Genomic DNA, 19588 nt, shown 5'->3' with positions numbered 1-19588 from the left:
GCTTTGACTTAAGCTATTTAAAACAAATCTAAGTCTAATCTCTCTGTCGCCCCTTAGGAGATCTCTAATGTAAGATTGCTGGTGCATTAAGTGAGGGTAGTGCTATCTCTGTAAATCTTCAGTACATTTTGTCTTGAAAGGGCAATGATAACAGGGCACATGCAAACATGAATGATACATTAGGCTTTGAAAGAGGTTATTAATAGCTAGATGCAGGAGATGTTATGAATGAGGAATTGTGCAGATTATTCATGGCAATGCAGGCAGTTTGCTGCTGCGACTGACTCCTTTTGATAAAAGCATGTTTAGTTTTAAACAGAAAGCCCTCAGTCATACCGCTAGCCCTGGCAAGATGTCCTCTTTAAGTTTGTTCCAGAGGACACCGATCTGGTGAATGGAAGACCCATTTTTTTAGGGTGATGTATGAAGAGAACTAGAAATCTGTGCAAAGGAACTGCTGAAAGGAAGATGTGGAAAGGTCAGGCCACATTTCACTTCAGCCAGGCTTTTTATTAGCCTGGCCCAGTGTGCACTTTAGCGAAAATACAGTTGCTCAGCAGTCAATGGACTACTCATTTAGATTGACACAAGCGTATACAGTTGGATGAATGTGGCTCTGTGGCAAACATGCTCACGCTGGCTGTTTATAAGCTTAGCCATGCATTCGCAAGCTATTTTAACTTGTACCCACACAGACCTGCCCCTGGAGGTTCACTCCTTGCCACGCTAAGGAAATTCAAAAGCGTGCTCATGAGCATGAAGCCTGTAGATATGGTGCTGCTGAAACACAACTGGAGCAAGATAACATGTTGTCATGGAACACTGTTACAGCATTATGTGTAGAATCAAGTGTTTCCCATGACTGAATGCGTTATGCTATCTGCTCTGGCTTTATTTATTTTTTGCCCAGTTTGGGCTCAGTTTGGAGAGAGCAGATGCTGCCAAAGTTTTTTGCCGAATGCCCAAATTAAAAAAAAAAAAAACAACCCTGACTGGCATCGGGAATTTCCTGTTCACTGATTTGGGAAAAAAATCCCAATTACATTGTAATAGTATTATTTGCATTTTGACTGTAATGAAGGCCATTTGCGCCTTTTCGCTTAATGCTTAAGCCTTGCTTTAGCTGTTTCACAGTGCTCTCTCTTGAAATTACTTGGACTTAAGTGTAGTTCTCAGTTAGAAAAAGCACAGACCTTACCTGCCTTACCTCCTCCTGCCTGGCTTTGTTGGGAAATGTGTGCCGTTCTCAGAACCTGCTCTGCACAAATGCAGTGAGGGATGCGAAAGGTAATCTAATATATTACAGTTGTTGTTGTGAAATGATGAAAAATATTCCGCCCTCTGTTTGCTGGAGGCAGGCTGCGCGATCAGTTAGGGATCAAGTCTCCATTTCACACATGAATGGGCCGAGTTAATCTCCTGATCGCTACTGTACAGCGTTTTAAAAACATGCCGTGAACTTGCTGGGCTGCGGCAGCCTTTTGTTCAGAGGCCTCACTCTACTAATGTTTTCTCTAAACAGCTGCTCTCTCACATGAAAATCAGCCTGATAAAAAGGAAAAAAAAGAAGGAGCGCAGGGGCCAGTGCGGATATGGGTTTTGTAAGTGCGCTCTCTTTCCTGGGCGCGTGCAGGGTGCACTAAAACGCCAGGGCCGGTAATAGTCCCAGTCGATGCATGTTTTATGAGCTGTCCGGGGAGGATAGAGGAGCTTCTGATCCTGCCTTGTTCCAGCAGCAGCATTTTCATTACCCAGTCCCTTTCCTCTCCTGCTCCCAGGCAAGGAAACAATCTGAAATGTTTACAGCGCCGTCTGCTTGGACAGTACGCCCTGACAGTATACAGGCAATTCAACGCCATGATCTGATGTATTTTGTCCAGGGCCATTCAGAGTGGTTTCTTCGTTTTGGAAGATCATTGTTAAGTAACAGACATTACAAAAGGCAAAGCAGTGACACAACTGAATTGTGTTGTCCCTGCAGGCTCTCCCCAGTCTATTCCAAGCATTCCACTCCACACACAGCTACATGGGGCAGCCGACATCGGAAATAGGACTGTGGTTGGTTCGGGCTCCGAAATTTCATATTTATATTTGAAGCTGTGTGGGCCTTAAATGGCAGAGAAGAGGGAGCGACAAAGAGGGTGTTATCCACAGCAGACTGTGGCCTCCTAAAGCGAGGCAGCCTGTGGTTTGGAGGGAGCAGGAGAGAGGTGGCTTGATCCAGAAACAAAAGCCGCTCCTAATTAGAGGTAATACCATCCTGTGGTATCTAGGGTGGAGGTGCTCTTGGCAGAGCCGTTAGGCGTGTATTTGAATGCGCCGCTTGTTCTCTCGGACCATCTGCCGCCAGTTGCTGGGGTTAAAAAAAAAAAGAGAGAGAGAAAGGAAGAAGCAGCAGCTACCAGATAACTAAATAATTTAGTCTGAAAATGGTCTGATGCTCTGACCTAATGGTGTTGTTTCTGGAAACTCATCATCCTGAAACTTGCATCTCATGCTCAGTGTGGTTTTAGGCTACAGTAAGGGTGTACAATATGACAATTGTGAAAATGACATCACAGTATACTTAGCTGAGTATGTTGTGGGTGTCTTCTGTACTTCAAGGCCACTGAACAACTAAAGGCATCATAAAAACACATATTTAGATCATTTAAGGTGAACCTGTAAACAAGAACAAAGTGTTTAGTAACTGCAAATTTTTCAAAGTGGCACACACCTGATATCAGCCCAATATGCCATCTTCATTTATTTTTACCGGTTGCATCATTTGTTTCCCCCTCTTGCCCTTATTTTCACATTCATATTTTGAAAAATCATGTAGCCTTTAATAGCCTTTTTAAACGTGCCAAACACTGTGACGCAGCTCATGTATTATGGAAGTGAGAATGTCTTTGAGTATTGCGTAATTCTTTTAAAGGCTTCAATATGGTAGGACAAATGTACATGTCCATATGTTAACATTTTAATTGATATTGGATACAGCTGAATTAGCAAGACATTTTTTGCCAGATTGCCTCCCCTTAGGATGAGAAGAGAGCAACACAGACTGTGAAAATGAGGTTGGGGACGCAATGTCAGGGCAGGGCCTTGTGCGTCTCCTCAGGGTGCTGTGGCTTCATGGGCTTGATCAGGGGTTGAGGGTGAGGGGCAGTTCCTCACAATGTTTCTCAGTGTATGTCACCCAGTTTCAGTTGCTTATTCTGAACCTGACCATCCCCCCTAGCCTATTGCCTATTCTAATTTATATTAGAATTTTTTTTTCTCCTTTGTTTGTGATAGGCTCAGCCTGTGCGAGTGTGGCAGGCATCTGACAAAACATAATCTATCTTATTTTTTTTTACAGGGTCAGGACAATCTCCTGGCGTCTTGTTTTCATTCTGAATGCAAAATACAGTGTGACCATTCAACGTTCAATAGGCAACAAATGCTTGTATTCGAGTTGAACTGATTGTATTGAGAGTCTGGGGTGGGGGAGGGAGCGAGGCTTAGTGTGAAATGTTAATATCCCTATCAGTGTCTGGGATGTATTTGGACAGTGACATATGTGTTTATGTGCCATTGATTTAGTATTGATTGACTGTGCCGGGGTTGAGGGTGAGCTGCACAGGATTCTGCTACAGCCTCAATGAGCATTATCCAGCAGGAGGAGCCTAACAGCTAATGGCTAACGACTCCATTTGGCCCCTAAATAGTTCCTCCGCTGGGTTGATGCACACGTCAGTGTTAAATGCAAATCTTATGTGCTTTTAAAATAATTTCCACTCCCAAATTACATTACTGGGAGCAAAAATTGCTCTGGCTCTCTTGATGTTCCTACAGGCTTGATGAATATGGGGAAACTTCCCTTTGGTGGGGGAGGGGAGTTGTGGAGAGATGACTTCAGAAAAAAAAAATCTGCTTCTTTGACAAACTCAATTAAATCATAGATTGATGATTAGCACTTCATACAGTCCCCGTGGCTGGTGTTCTCCAGCTGCACTCTTATTTGTGACACAGAGGGAGAGGGGAGAGGTCCCCCAGCGTCCAGCCTGTGATGACGCTCTCCAGAACCGGCCGCATTACTGGAAACGAAGGGCATGCAGCTTTTCACTCTGTACCTCTCGGGGGCGCCGTCTCAAACACAGCTCTCTCCTCTACCACACAGGCAAACAGGCTAGTCTGAGTGCTCAGTGCGTGTCCGCCACACAAACAGGCGAGTGTGTGCGCATGTCTCCCTCTCTCAGGTATTACTGTGTGAAATGAAGTTGCTCTCAGCCACGCTGCTGATAATAGACACATGCACTGATGGGAAGCAGGCCCCTAGAGGTATTGTGCATCTTGCAGGGAGTACACACACACTCACACAAGCACTTACATACTAGAACACTCACAACCTAGCCTTTAGCAACTGGTTTACTGCCTCAGCCGCTGCTGAGATTAGGTTGGTGCACAATTAATAAGACCTTGACTCTACCCTTGAGATTTTTTTTCTTATAAATCTGAAGCTTTATTTAGTTACATGCTTGTGATTGATGTGCATGAAATCGATTTTGTAGACATCACTGCAGATGTGCTTGTGATGGTGGGGTCTGTGCTTGAGACTGTATCAGTTGATCTGTCAGTAAGGTCCTATTTCTAATTTACAGAGACTGAAAGCAAAGATCCAGTGGCTCCTTTCACATTCTGCTTATAGTTTTGCACAATGTGATGAAAATGCTGTTTCAAATACATCATGGTAAACGATTCAGAACTCTGGCTTTCAATACATTTCATTGTTTATTTTAGTGGGATAACACTGGGGTGACATTATATTCTGCCTGTAGGCGAATCAGATTGCTTGAGCTAATTTGACTTGCGTAGGCAGATATGTTCCCATTAGCATATCACGCATACACATAAATACAGGTTTTGTTCGCTAGTATATGTGATATTTTCCTGAGAGAACCAGTCAGCGTAAGGTGTCATCCACTTGTTTTAAGCACAATTTGATGACTGTTTCAAGCACTACTTGTGAGCTTTATTGCATGTCTTTGTGCCATGAATCTTACCTTGGAAAGGGCTGAATAATTTTTCATTTATTGAACATTTGCAAAGTTTTGCATTAATAGAGATTAAAGTGAAAATCAGGATTTGTCCAATTCTTGGGGAAAGAAAAAAAAAAAAAAAAAATATATATATATATATGTGTGTGTGTGTATATATATATATATATATATATATATATATATATATATATATATATATATATATATATGAATTGGTATTGGCTGGTATTGTTTAAAACAATTTTTGTCATTGTTTTAGTATCCAAGTCAAAACGATTTGCTGGTGTTGTGGCATCTTTGCTTATGAATAGGACTTTAGATAAGCTGTAGCTGATGTTGTCGTCTACCGAATGTATACTGTAAATAAGGAAAGGCAGTTTACATCCACATAATCATAGTTTTGTGTTATGCTGGTGTGTTTTTGTTGGGTGGGTGGGGAGGGTCTGGTGAAGAAAAGCTCAGCTCACAACAATGCCTTAGAAAAGCTCTGTAAAGAAGTTAACCCGGGTCTTTTGATAACCAACCTGAAGGCTGAATACATGCATGAAGTGCTTCACACCACATAATAGGTCTTTTTTTTTTCTCCAGGAGTCATCATATTCTCTGGAAATGGACCGTAGTGCTAATGTTTAAAATCCTCACTGTGGAGTCCAGACTGTATTAAAAGGGTTTCCTTTGTACAGCGGCCCCTCAGTGGTCTACTGCCAAGGCCATATCAGAGTCATTTATATATAAGTAGCAGTAGAGTAATTGTTGAAAACAGTCAGTTGTGGCCGTTTAAATGAGAAGGCTGTATTACATCCAGTAGAATTTTTCCTTTTCTCTTTGTTAGATAGGCTTTGTGATCTAGATGAATGTATGTATGTACTAAAACTTGGAGACAGGCTTTCAACACCTGAGCCTTTGGTATGAAATATGGGTTGGGAAAGTATTCCTTTAAGGAGTGAAGGGTCTCCTCCACCCCTTCTGCTGTATGAGCTGCTCTCTAGACATATGGAATAAAAAGCACAGTGAGTCATAGTGTTGCACAATGGAGGGGAGGGGGGTGGTTAGATTGCCTGCTGGGTGGTAAGTAGTGAAGTGGTGCTATTGTGTTTCTTTTTCCATTGGATTTGAAGGATTGGTGGGGTTGTCTTTTATACTGGACCTTTTCTTTACTTGTGTAATTGTAGTTTTTCACCCGACAAGGAAAATCAAATTCATTACAGCTCTGTTTTCTGTGGCCATTGTCGTGGGCTATAGAAGGCAAATTGAATATAGACTTTTGTCTGATAAATTTGAGTTAACCATGTTGCAGATAATGCTGTGTTTTGAGGCTAATCTCGCTTTCATAAAATGTAGCCTAATCATATGAGAGTATTTTGCAGGCTTCAATCCATTTGCAAAGCCTGTCTTAATCCTTGCCAGTCATACTTCTACCGTTTCATAATGCTCTGATTGAAAACTCATTTGTTGCATCTGGGATCACCAAATGATTTGCATACATTATACTGAGCTGTGAAGCCTGCCGATCACCGCCTTTTAATGTGATGAAGAAGCATTCGGCCCGTTCCGGGTTGGGGGGGGGGGGGGGGGGGGGCAACAGCTTCAGCCCGCTGCGTCCGTTTTGCTTTACGGCAAAATGGCGTTGCACTTGCTCTCCTCACCATGGGTTTGTAAATTTTGCCTCAAAATCACAGACGGCGGCTCCAGTCTGTGGGAGTAATGCGAGAGTGATTTGGGATGAATAAAACATGGTGCTATGAAAGAGTAATGTTGAAAAAGGAGTGTGTTTTGTAATAGAGCCCTGCTGCGTGCCTATTGTGAGGTGATGTGTTAATAGTGAGAGAGCAACTGGGTGGTTAGGAGGCCGAGGAGGTTTAATTTCTCTGTCGCTCTGAAGGAGAAACGTATTTTTATTTAAAACCTCCTGGCTCACACCCCTTGACTTCATTGCAGTAATGGAAATGGTAAAATAGGTGCTGTTGGCTGAGCCCCTGAAGCCTTTTCACTGGCTTTCACAAATGGCTGGTTTTGCCCCCCCCCCTCTCTCGCGCTCTCTCTCTCGCGCTCTCTCTCTCTCTCTCTCTCTCTCTCTCTCTCTCTCTCTCTCTCTCTCTCTCTCTCTCATTCTCTCTCTCATTCTCTCTCTCATTCTCTCTCTCTCTTTCTCTCTCTCGCTCTCTCATTCTTTCGCTCTCTCATTCTCTCGCTCTCTCTCTCTTTCGCTCTCGCTCTCTCTTTCGCTCTCGCTCGCTCGCTCGCTCTCTCTCTCTCTCTCTCTCTATCTATATATATATATATATATATATATATATATATATATATATATATATATATATATATATATATATATATATATATATATATATATTATTCTCTCCCTCCCTTTTCCATTAAGACAGCTGGTATCTTTCAAAAGGTCCTGCACCGCTGATTGATGTGTAATGGCTTCAAGCCTCACCTGCCCCTCAGCATGTTATTCATCTGTGAGCTCCATGCAGGGGAGGACTGCTTACTGCGTAATTGGTCCTGGTCAAAATTCAGGCAGCAGATGAACCAGTGAGTGTATTGTCACTGCCATGTGTTAAAAGCAGCCTTGTAGCCATACATATGAACTCATTTGAGTGACAGCATAAAACGTTTTGGTAGGAAAAACTCCACATTTAGCAGTGAATAAGTGCCAGACCCTTGACTTAAACCGTACTTTGGGTGGAATCTATTTATAATGAAACAAAGGAAACTGTATGCATGTATTGTAAGTACTGTCTAGTTGTTCTGTGCACACATGTAGAAGAAGGACCAGCTGCTCCTACTCAAATCTTTATCTTAACCATAAATAAAACTGCACATGGAAAAACTGCTCTCAGATTGTGAATAAGAACACAAAAAACCCATTGTAGTATGCATAAGATGAAAATAATTATAATTTAAAAATTAAAGACAGCTATTAATTCTAATTATTTTTGTTTATAGAGCACTTTTCACACTGGTAGCAGCTCAGTACTTTAGACAGTTACTCAAGCTTACCAGTTATAGAAGGGGTTATTCAGTTATTCAATTTAAATCAGGCACATAAGACTAACATGGAGTGATTATTTCTTTCTTTTTGCTTTGCTCCCATTATGAATAGAACTTGAAGCTCAATACTATCATGATACTGACCAAATTACTTCAAAGCAACAGAGTATAAAAACATTCCATTCAACATCTAAATTTTAACATCTAAGGGGTCTGTTTTAGCAGTATCTTTGAGCCAACAAGCATGCTTGTTCCATTGGTGATTGGCTTTTTTACTTTCCGCTTTCCATTAGTGCTTCTTGATTGGTTTGCAGTCTTTTGTGGTCAGTGAATGTAACCAGTTCCAGTTCTGATTTAAGCTACGTCCCCTTTCAGTTAGTAAGTTAAAAGTAGTCGAAAACACAATTCAGGAATCAGTATGAAACTCTCACGTTATCTGAGATCAACATTTTTAAAATGATACTCAGCCCTAACTATGAATGACTTGAATGAATTCTGCACTCTTTAACATCGTGTCCTCAACATGTTTGTGAAACATGATATGATTTGCAAAAGCCTCAAAGCTGTAATTGTGCTGTTTATACTCCTCTTAGTTGCTTAGTCTATGTCAACAATGAAATGTGGGTCAATAGTGTATCTCATCTGTAGCTCAACTCAAGTGCTTGTTCCTTTTATCTTAAGAAGGTTGTAGTCTCGCTTTCTAACTGATGTGTGGTGTTGGGTTGGGGGTGGGGGGTGGGGGTGTCTGTGGTAAGCCTTAAGGTGTTTGTGTGAATGTAGTTGTGTGTCGGCAGCCCAGCGGTCAGCATGGTAACTCATCATTAGGTGATTAATAGGGCCATGACGTGGGCGCTCCATAATCAGCCGCTAGTGTTTGTATTGAGGCTGACGAGGAGAGCAGCTGCCCTGTCAGTTGGTGTCTACTCAGAAGATGACAGGCTGCCATTGACGAGCCGAGTTGTCAACTACGCCACCGTGCCTGCCAAAAGCCATTTCTCTTTCCTTTTTTACCTCCTCTGTAACGCACATCTGATTCTGACAAACAGCCTAATTCTCCACTGCCTCTTCTCTCCTCTCTGTCTGCCTCCTCGCGTTTCTGAATTCACCCTGGCAACATTGTTGGTGGTTGTCAGGTTTTAGCCGCACCAAAGGCTACAATCATCATAGCTTCCATTTTATCTAAAGAGAAAGGAGGGAGAAGCAAAGCCGTTCGAGAGAGGACCTAACCAGAGCCAGACCTTCACAGTCATTTCATGCGCTAGTTTATTTTTCTTTTTCAGTTACTTTATTTATTTTTGATGATTGATCTTTATTTTCATCAGGGCTGACTTAAAAGGGTGAAAAGAAGTGGTGAGCATTTCAGTAAGGGTTGTAAAAACAGGATTTGGACTAAAGCTGTTTTCTGCCTGCAGTTTGCAGCCAGGTTCTCTTCTCCATGCCTGTCTGTTCTGATTTGCAGCGTTGAGCGCTTCGCTGCACTAGCTAAAGCAACTGGTCTCTGGTTGGGCTGGGATGGGCTTGGCCCAACCCACACACATCCAAAAAAACGCTAGCCCTGGAGCACGCCAAGGTCTCTTCCAGCTGAGGCCCTGCCTCAAAGCGTTAGCCGGTTTAACGTAGTATTGTTATACGGGGCAAAGCAATCCGCCGTTACTTGAATGAGGTGATATTGAGAAGGTCTTTGCACCTAATATTCTGTAAGATGTACCGCGGAGGCTGTTTGAAGATGGTGCTGTGGGGAGCTCTCTTTAGGTCACTGTGTGGGAAAACATTCGGCCGCCTCTCACCACTAGACGAAATGAACTGAGGAGTAGAGCAGGCAGCTTGAAGTTTGTGTTCTTTTGATATAGCTTTGCTCTGAGCTCTCCTGAGGCCAGGCGCTGCTGCGGAGGAGGAGATTGCCCATTGATGTTCCTTTCTGTGCCGAGCAGCTGCGCTGCTTAGTGCCTCTGATTGATTCAGCTGATTGCATGTATATTAATAAGCCTTTTTTCTAGCAACCGTAGTTTATAAAAGAATTCCTAGTAACAGAGAGAGTGACATTTATCAACAACTATTCTAAACTTAGTATTTCAAGTCCATCTATAAGTCAGAGGTTTTGAGTCTAGAAGTGCAGGGAAGACACTAAAATCTGCATGGCATGGATACTCATGTCAAAGTATTGGTCAGATAACACTAGTCCAGAAACAGCACGCCTGAATGGGGAGATGCTTTTCAATGACTGGGCACTACTAATATAAGGTGATGTCACATCCAAAGAAACGCTCTCTGATAGCTTTTGTTTTTTCTGTTTTGCAGCTCTCCTGAAACACTGGGGTTGTTGGTGTGGCCAAATTTTCCCTGGATTAGCTTGGTAAATTCAGAAGACTGAAGCCCAGGCTCACAGTCTACCTTTCACGGAGGCCCAGCCGTGAGAGGACAGAGGAAGGCACGTGGCGAATCATGACTGCCGACAAAGAGAAGGACAAGGAGAGGGAGAGGGACCGCGACCGGGACAGAGAGCGCGACAAGCGGGAGAAGACTCGTGAGAGTGAGAGCTCGCGCCCCCGGCGCAGCTGCACACTGGAGGGTGGCGCCAAAAACTATGCTGAGAGCGAGCACAGCGAGGATGAGGACAACGATGCGGCTGGAGGCGCCACAGCCGAGGAGGCCACCAAGAAGAGCAAGAAGAAACTGCCCAAGAAGAAGTCGCGCTACGAGCGCACAGAGACTGGAGAGATCACCTCCTTCGTCACAGAAGATGACGTTGTTTACAGACCCGGCGGTAAGCACCTTTTAAACTCTGCCGTCTTTGGCTGTGATTGGGCTGTTGAACTGTACTGCTGGTTTCACCTCTTACATGTGTCTCTGTCCGTATCCAGCCTGAGGATGACATTCAGCTCTGGAGGACCTTGATCCAGAATTTAACAGTAACATTTTAAGGAGTGCACTCAACTTTATTAAGAATTTTCACACTTCATGCTAGACAGGTCGTTTCCATCTAATTACATGCCGGTCTGTTGTCAAGGTAACTTGTTGGCCTGGTGAATGCATTGCCATTTTCATTTTGAAGGAGGCTGAGCAAATGGTTTGACTTGGCTCAGCGTAGGGCAGGAATGTATTCAATAATATTGTGCTAACATAACTAATATTGCTGCATTAGCATACCGCAAGTGGATCACCCTTGCGTCAGTAGATATATGTCTTATGACTATCGTTTAGATGAACAGGAATGTGCTTTTATTGGCTACCAGTGCTGACAAAGTGGATTTAACAAAACAGTTTTGATGAAGGTGTGAAAGAAATTGCCAAGATAATATTTAGGACGGTTGTGAAAATGTGTTTTTTTTTTTTTTGTCGTCCCCCCCCCCCCTTTTAAAGCTTCCTCCATCTGATGTTTGCATCTCTCTAGTGTTTTTTTTTTTTTTTTTTTTTTTTTCCTTTGTTTTATTTCTGAAATGTGATATGTGGTCCATTAGGTCTTTATTAGGCACTGCGATTGAGCCTAAAGCGCAGTGCTAACCTTTTCCCTGCCTGTAAACACGGCCTCTCTCTCACCTGCTGTTTGGAAATTGGTTGTACATGCGACGAAGGGGAAATGTCAACACTCCAGTGGAGGGCTGGGGTCTGCAGAGCAGCCGCTGTGTCTTCTGCCTGCAAGTGTGTGTGTGTGCGTGCGTGCGTTCATAGGCCTAAATCTTCTCTGCCATGTCTTTCATTTATCTAGCAGCAGCGAAAGGTCAAGTAGGAGCGCGCTGGCAGTGCATAGTTATTTAATGTGAAGACACTGAAAATTATAGCCAATGTGTAATTTCAGTCCTTCCCCCACCTCCACCCTCTCCCCAGTGCTTAAGGGAGTTGTATTACCAGAGAGAAAGAGAGAGAGATGCATGCAGAGAACCCCTCCCCCTCCCCTCCAGCATAATATACTCTGAGGCATTATCTGTGCAAGGTCCTTGAAAGTGCTGTCTGCCCTAATGAAGCCTTGTTTCTGACAATGACCCCACAGCCTGTCTCTTCTGTGTGTTGCTAGACTAAACCACAGTGGCTGCTTCTTTTCTCTCAGACAGACAGGGCTTTTAAAATTCACTCTGTTCATCCTGCATATTCTTATTGCTAGTGGGTGAATGCAAGAGAGGACATGATGTCATATGTTTGGGAACAGCGTGCTTGTAATGTTGTGGTGCTTAAAGGCTGCTATTGGTTTTGTTGTTTGTAGCGAAACAAGGCAGGCCTCGCGAAAATGAAATCCGTTTTGATTTTAATGCAATCTACGGTTAAAGAATTTGCATTAAATTAAATTGAATTGAATATGCAGCGCAGTCCCCTGTGCACCAGTCTTCCATTTACACTCAATTTCCTGCCCAGGACGATCCTCTCATCTCCGGCAGGCATCACTTTTAGGACATGATTTTGTGCATTTGCATGTATGTGTGTTGCTGTAGCAGGTATTCTGCAGTGCTGCTGATCTGTATGTGGTCATTTGCTGCAGTGTTATTGCAATCAGATTTGATTCGGGTGGCTTAAGTAGGCACAAAGCCTGCGCTGGATTAAGCTCTGCTAAATGTTAAATCCTTTTATATTCGTCTGGTGACACACAATATGTAAAACTGACCACCCTTGGAGAGGGTATTAAGCAGGCAGAGAGGGGTTTGGAGAAGGGGGGTGTGGAGAGAGAGAGAGAGAGAGAAAGAGAGACTCGCAGAGAGACTGAGAGCTGAAACACAACATTAATTGCTTTTGTTGCTGGAGAGAGCCTAACAAGCATGCATGACTCTGTGTAGATAATAGGAAACAATATTGAAAGAGTTTCCTGTCTACCCACTCAGGCTTCTCTGTCTTTGCCTTCCAGGATTTTTATAGGCAAGCTTAGTGTGCATTGATTAGGTCATCTGAAAACCACCCAGCAGCGCAAGATGCGTGGTGTAGGCCGTCTCAGAAGTTTAACCCTTTAATGCTGAGCCAAAACAAACAGCTGTTTCTCTTTTTGATCTACTCTTCTTCTTTTAGTGATATGATTTCTTAATCAAGATCTTATTCTGTTTGTGTCTAAACTAAGAATGCATTGATACCGTTACTTTTATCAGGTATTGACTTGAAACTGTGCTCATTTACTCATACTTGTACTCATTTTAAAAAAAGTACCGTCATCCTATGCCAGTTGATACCATATGATGCAAACTGAGTCTACATTGCAGTGCTAATGATCAAAATGTCTCAAGTTATTTACAGGATCTGCTCACATAGGGAAGTGCTGCTGACACTGTGGCGTTCGGACACAAAGTCGCTAGTCACCTTATTCTCCCTTGTCAAATTACCAGCAGGAATACATTCTGTGATTTAAGCCCATTTATAAACACACAGGGACAGAATCACAACTGCCTCTCCAGTAAAGCTGGAGCCTCATAGGCAACCAAAACAGTGGCAGAAAAGGCAACATCTACTACCAGAGCCTGTATATGTGACTGTAGTCTGTTTGACTGAATTTGTTTTAACTGTCTTTGTAAAATGGGATGTAGACAGACTGTATTGTCCTCCCATGCACTTCACCACTTGGTTTTAGCTTCACTGCGCAGTGTTGGCAACGCTGCTGTAGCTTAGATTTTCAGTGTGTTTACTTAGTATTATTTTGAATGAAACAGCTTCATTTGAAAATGTCCATAGATCAAACCCACTTCATTTTACTGCAGCACTCCTTGATCCAAGGTAACTAGTGTAGCAAAACTAGCTAATTGCACATAGTTTAAGTAATTCAACTGATAAGGTACATTTAATTCATTTACAACCCCAATTCCAATGAAGTTGGGACGTTGTGTAAAACAAATAAACAGAATACGATGATTTGCAAATCCTTTTCAACCTATATTCAATTGAATATTGAATATTTAATGTTCAAGCGGTTAAACTTTGTTTTTTGCAAATATTCACTCATTTTGAATTTGATGCCTGCGACACGTTCCAAAGAAGTTGGGACAGGGGCAACAAAAGACTGGGAAAGTTGAGGAATGCTCAAAAAACACCTGTTTGGAACATTCCACAGGTGAACAGGTTAATTGGAAACAGGTGAGCACAAAGTTCAAAAGCCAGCATCTCTGATGGTATGAGGGTGTGTTAGTGCCCATGGCATGGGTAACTTGCACATCTGTGAAAGCACCATTAATGCTGAAAGGTACATACAGGTTTTGGAGCAACATATGCTGCCGTCCAAGCAACGTCTTTTTCAGGGACGTCCTGCTTATTTCAGCAAGACAATGCCAAGCCACATTCTGCACGTGTTACAACAGCGTGGCTTCATAGTAAAAGAGTGCGGGTACTAGACTGGCCTGCCTGCTGTCCAGACATGTCGCCCTGAAAATGTGTGGTGCATTATGAAGCACAAAATACGACAACAGACCCCGGACTGTTGAGCAACTGAAGATGTACATCAAGCAAGAATGGGAAAGAATTCCACCTACAAAGCTTCAACAAATAGTGTCCTCAGTTCCCAAACGCTTATTGAGTGTTGTTAAAAGTAAAGGTGATGTAACACAGTGGTAAACATGCCCCTGTCCCAACTTCTTTGGAACGTGTTGTGGGTATCAAATTCAAAATGAGTGAATATTTGCAAAAAACTATAAAGTTTATCTGTTTGAACATTAAATATCTTGTGTTTGTAGTGTATTCAATTGAATATAGGTTGAAGAGGATTTGCAAATCATCGTACTTCACTGGAATTGGGGTTGTACTTAAACATCTACTTAATTCTGCATGTTAGCGTGGTAATGGTACTGTGAGCACTAAAAGACTCTATTTGGCTTAAAAAATATCAGTTTTCATGAAGGAAACATGAATAGAAATGTGGTTTGCACTTCAGTGTCCTTTTCATTGTTACTCTGATGCTAATTGATAAGCCCTTAGTGTTCTTAATATACTTCTGAATGTGTACACAGTTGTTCAAAACTATCAGTGTATTCAACAATGCAGGCAGCATCACAAGTCTTGTATAATCAGTATATCTTCACAGCTGTGATGTTTTATGCTTTAACACTGGAGGCCTTGAGTGTTTTATTGCTTTTATAAACAGTTCTGCAAAAGCAAAGTTCTGCAAAAAAGAAAAGCAAAGCAGCTATGAGTGTTGTATTAAATGTGCAATATCAGGTTCAGCTCAGCCTTTTCTTTATTTGCCAGATTCATATGAATGTTGCTTTATGCCCAGCCATTATGTACAGCATTTTGAAACCTGTCTTGTTTTACACATTTTATTAGTAGTTTCTGGGTAAGTAGAAACTTGGTAACTCAGAAGAATCATATATTCTCAGAAGAATGCTAGTTATTGTTGGGAAAGTGAACAGATCTCTGGTAGGATGCTTCTTGCTAACTTTTGAAATTAGTTAAAGGGGATGATGCTAAAGTCCGTAAATGTATTGCTCTTACACACTAGGTAAGATGGGGTTAATATTGTCCAGCAGGGAGAGAGAGGGACATGGTGTGAGGGAATATGTATGAGAGGGAGATGTAGGGGTGCAGGAAACTATAAGAGCATTTCTATTGTAGGCTGCCTAGGTGGACTTGAGCAGGGTGGGCAGTGGAATCGATCAGCTCTTTGAGTGCTGTTCTTGTGTCCAGGCCCCCTGTAGCTTTGCGGATATTTGCTCCACACAGGCAGCTTATGGATCTAGCCGGCAGATTATACACACATGAGATCAATAGCCTAGGCATATCTCGACAGACTGTGGCCATCTGCAGTCTCCTCTGCAAACCCGGAGCTGCATGAGTGTCCTTGCAGCATGCAAGCAAAAGTGTGTTTCCCCCTGGCCCTTTTCAAAATGGAGAGTTCATCTAGCAGGCTGGGCTCTTTCCATTACCGCTCCCACTCACTGTAATGGAGCTCTGCAGCTTAAAGTGGTGGCAGTTGCCACAGGCTTTGCTGCTGGTGCTGAATGGAGGTGGCTGGGCTCTGGGAGGTGTGTGTGAGCAGCAGGATCTGTGTGTGTCGTTTCTTTGTCTCTTGAGAGGTGTGCATCCCTTAGAACACCCTCTCTAATATCTTCTGTCTGCTCCCCTGGTCGCCTGTGGGTGTCTGGACAGCTGTCACCTAATTACGCAGCCACCCAAAGCCTGCAGTCCTGTCAGCAGGGCAGGGCCAAACGCCTCCAAGAGCCTCTGGAGCCCAAACCCGTGCACCTCCTCATTGGCTTAATAACGCCGTTTCTTTTGTCTGCTCACAGTTTTGGCTTTCGCTGGTTGGTTTCTGTTTCGCGTTTGTCAGTGAAAACAGTTGAGAGGGGTTACAGAAACTCTAGACGTAGCCTGCTTGGGGAAATGATGCTTCGGGTGCTTCTCTATGGAGAACGAACGTGCTTTGGAGTAGGTATACACAATATCTTGCTTGCCAGCAGACTATTTTTCAATTTTAAAATTAGAGTTTAACATTGTATTTAGGCTTTGTTTGTTTCTGAACTGTTCACTCTGCCCCGAGTCGATCAATATTTTGAAACAAAACAAAAAAAAAAACCCTCATTTACATACATCTGCTTATTTAGCCTACAGTGGTTTAGCCCCGCCCATTGTTGGTGATCTTGTGAGCAGTTTTACCCTAGACAGCTTTTTGAATGAGGTTGAGTACAGGACAGCAAATCAGAAATCAGCAAATATGCTATCATTTACATGTCAGTCGTAAAAGTCGCAGCGACAAAAGCAGCCTGTATAATACTAAGGGATAAAGAAAGGTTGGGAAACGTCAATGTAAAAGTGAATTGTGACTATATTTTGGGGGCATATACACACAAACATCATTAGTGGACCTTGGGGACAAAATTGCCTTACAGTGGAGTCTTCGGGGCACATATTATACAATCAGAAAGTCCTGTTTCTCAAATGAGGTTCTGTTCCTTTTCTATTCACAGAAAGGTGTTTGAGAGAAGGAAGGGAGGAAAAAAAAAAGAGTTTAGACTCATCTATTATTCACTGAGGCGAGACTAAGAGCTGTTGGCCACCTGTGTGAGTCATAGGGAGGTAGACTGTGCCTCCCTGCAGTTCTGCTGGAAGACTGCTCAGTAGTGTTAGCTCACGTAACTACACTGCCTTTTTCCATCCATATCTGCTGCTTTGCACACCCACTGCTGTTGGTTTTGAAAACTGACAAAATGAACATGAAATCCATGACTACCATTGAAAAGACCTTGACACCTGTTTATGGCCAAGAATAACTGTTTGTTGTGCAGCAGTGCTTTAGGCTTGTTTGAAAACCTAGATATCTTTTAGTTTCCACAGTATTGGACATCATGTCAAAACCTCTTTACATTGGTATTTGTTAGCATTCACTTTGCATTAGAGATCATTGCTACTGTTCATAGGTCTTGTATTGGTTTCCTAACATTCCTTTAGATAAAGTGTAATGTGACAAACACGTGTGGGGTTTTTTTGTTTTGTTTTGTTTTTGTTTTTTGTTTTTTTTATAAACAGTTTTCTGTTTCTTTCTCATGAAATTGAAATACAGGCCACAGGAATCTGTACCAGGCTGATAGCCGAAAATAAAAAGGCTGATCTATTTAGAAAAATCCCCCAGCGTGGCTTGGAATGACAGGGAGCTTGGAGAGGACTTTTGTGAAACCGAACCACCTGCCGATTACAAATTAGAAAGCTGCTTCGTGCTAAAGTCTACTCCACATGTCAAAAGGACTTCTGTTCTTGCCCAGGGAGAGTCAGCTGTTCCAGGCTGCTATTATGAGGGCAGATCTTGCGAATTTTATAGAAAGTCTCTGGAGGAATTTTTTTTCCCTGCTGTGAGTAATATGCACGGTGGTGTGAGGGTGAAAATGTGGGCTCCAGTAGAGTATGAGTGTTAGAGAGTGGTTATGCAGAGGCAAAGCCTGGCTGAATTGATGCGAAAGGGACCGAACGAGTGTGAGAACACTTTTCGGAGAGCAGTGAATTGTGTGTGTGTGTGCGCGCACGTTGGAGTGGCTTTCCAAAGGCCATGGCTGCATGAGCAGCAGGCCAGAGGACGCGAGCGGTGGTGTAAATTGGATGCGCCAGGTTGGGCCAGGGCGCTCCTTTTTTCCTCCTTTTTCTGACACAGGGCTCTGGTGGCAGCCAGAGTGAGACACACTTCCCTGCAGGAAATGACATGAGCGGTGCAGGCCGGCAGTTTACTGCTTGTCGGTCATGTGGGAGTTGAGGAGTGTGAAAGCGACCCCCTCTGACACACACACGGTCCATTATTGCATCCCTCCTGTTCCTTTAATTTGAAGAGCAGCAGACTGTAGGTCCAACACCACTGCTGCCAAGCCAACACTGACAACACAGGTGCTTTATGTTACCCTAAGCTCCAACAGACGTACTAGGACAGTTTTAGTGCTTTTCCACTGCGTGTCATAGTAAGTCTGTGACTCCACATCACCATGGCTGTTTTTAGGGTTGACCAATGGAAACCTTTTTATATTGGAATCACAGTTTTAAAAGAGTGCAGTTTTCATTAAATATATATTTTTAATTATGATGCATTATTGAACATTGCCTTAACAATTTTTAACTGGCTGTGTTTACATTACAATTCATTTAGCTTTCTTCAGTGTCCAACATGGCCTGTAGCTACCACTGTAAATGTCTAAAATTTTTTACATTTCAGTGGCTTCACCTTATATAGAAATATGATTTGAGTAGTTCTTTTTGTTGTTGTAACTCCTGATATTGATCCGTAAATTGATGATTAATGAGGTTCTCTTTGTCTATTGATCAGTCAGCCTGTATTGCTTCTGATTTTTCGCTCTGAGCTTTGATGATTCACCTTCATGTTTGTAAACGGCCTTTAGTGAGGACACACCTCTCCCCCGAAATAACCTGCGCATACACATTTTCCAAATCAATAACGTAAAATGCATGCATTACATGAGCGACTTGTCATAAACAGCTGGTTCTTTCCAGCTTTATATGGGTTGACCCAATACCCAGTATATCAGTCAGTTTTCAGTCTTGCCTCCACTGTATACGGTCACTTTTGCTGTCCCAGTATATCAGTCAGTTTTCAGTCTTTCCTCCACTGTATACAGTCACTTTTGCTTTCCTCCAGCCTGAACTCAAGGGGTGGGCAGAATTGCAGTATTTATTTTTATCTTCATATTACATCATGTGTCGTTACAATATGCTTTTCTGAAAATATTTTGGATATTGTCAGTAGGGATGGATATCCTGACTGGTCAGTACTGAGATATTGATAAGCTCCTGGACAAACGGTGGTGCTATAAGCATTCTGTTCTCTATGTGGCAATGGTTGAAAGTTCATGGTTTAGAATTGTAGGCTCGCTATACTAAATGTAATAACACAGCCAAATGCAAAATATGTAAAGCAGTAGCTGTGTGTAAAGGGGGTAACGCCCACAACCTCATGAAATACTTAAATACATTCTGTAAATCTGAAGCAGTGCAGGCGTGTTTGCTTTAGCAAAGCAGCTGCTGCACCGATGTCTTTAGTGCAGCCTCACGGTGCTGCTGCACCATTTGAGGTGGGACGGGAAAACATCACGAATTGCGTTATAGTTTAGTTTTTAGCCCATTTGTACTAGCTAAGGATACATTTTGTGAGTGGACACCAGAGCACTTCTCTA

The 19588-nt window shown here is 42.7% G+C and overlaps 1 protein-coding gene across 3 annotated transcripts in view; it reads left to right on the top strand.

Moving 5' to 3' along the window:
- Positions 1–19588, top strand: part of rerea (arginine-glutamic acid dipeptide (RE) repeats a) — a 185438-nt gene that overhangs the window by 70201 nt on the left and 95649 nt on the right. For all 3 annotated transcript variants that reach the window (XM_037541123.1, XM_017709345.2, XM_017709337.2), the window contains exon 2: positions 10323–10788. In XM_037541123.1, coding sequence (XP_037397020.1) covers positions 10467–10788 — 322 coding nt within the window. In that variant the 5' untranslated portion in view covers positions 10323–10466. The remainder of the gene's footprint in view (positions 1–10322; positions 10789–19588) is intronic.

Source organism: Pygocentrus nattereri, chromosome 9 (genome assembly GCF_015220715.1).
Source record: "Pygocentrus nattereri isolate fPygNat1 chromosome 9, fPygNat1.pri, whole genome shotgun sequence".
Classification (NCBI taxonomy): domain Eukaryota; kingdom Metazoa; phylum Chordata; class Actinopteri; order Characiformes; family Serrasalmidae; genus Pygocentrus; species Pygocentrus nattereri.
This window is presented reverse-complemented; position numbering and strand designations above follow the sequence as displayed.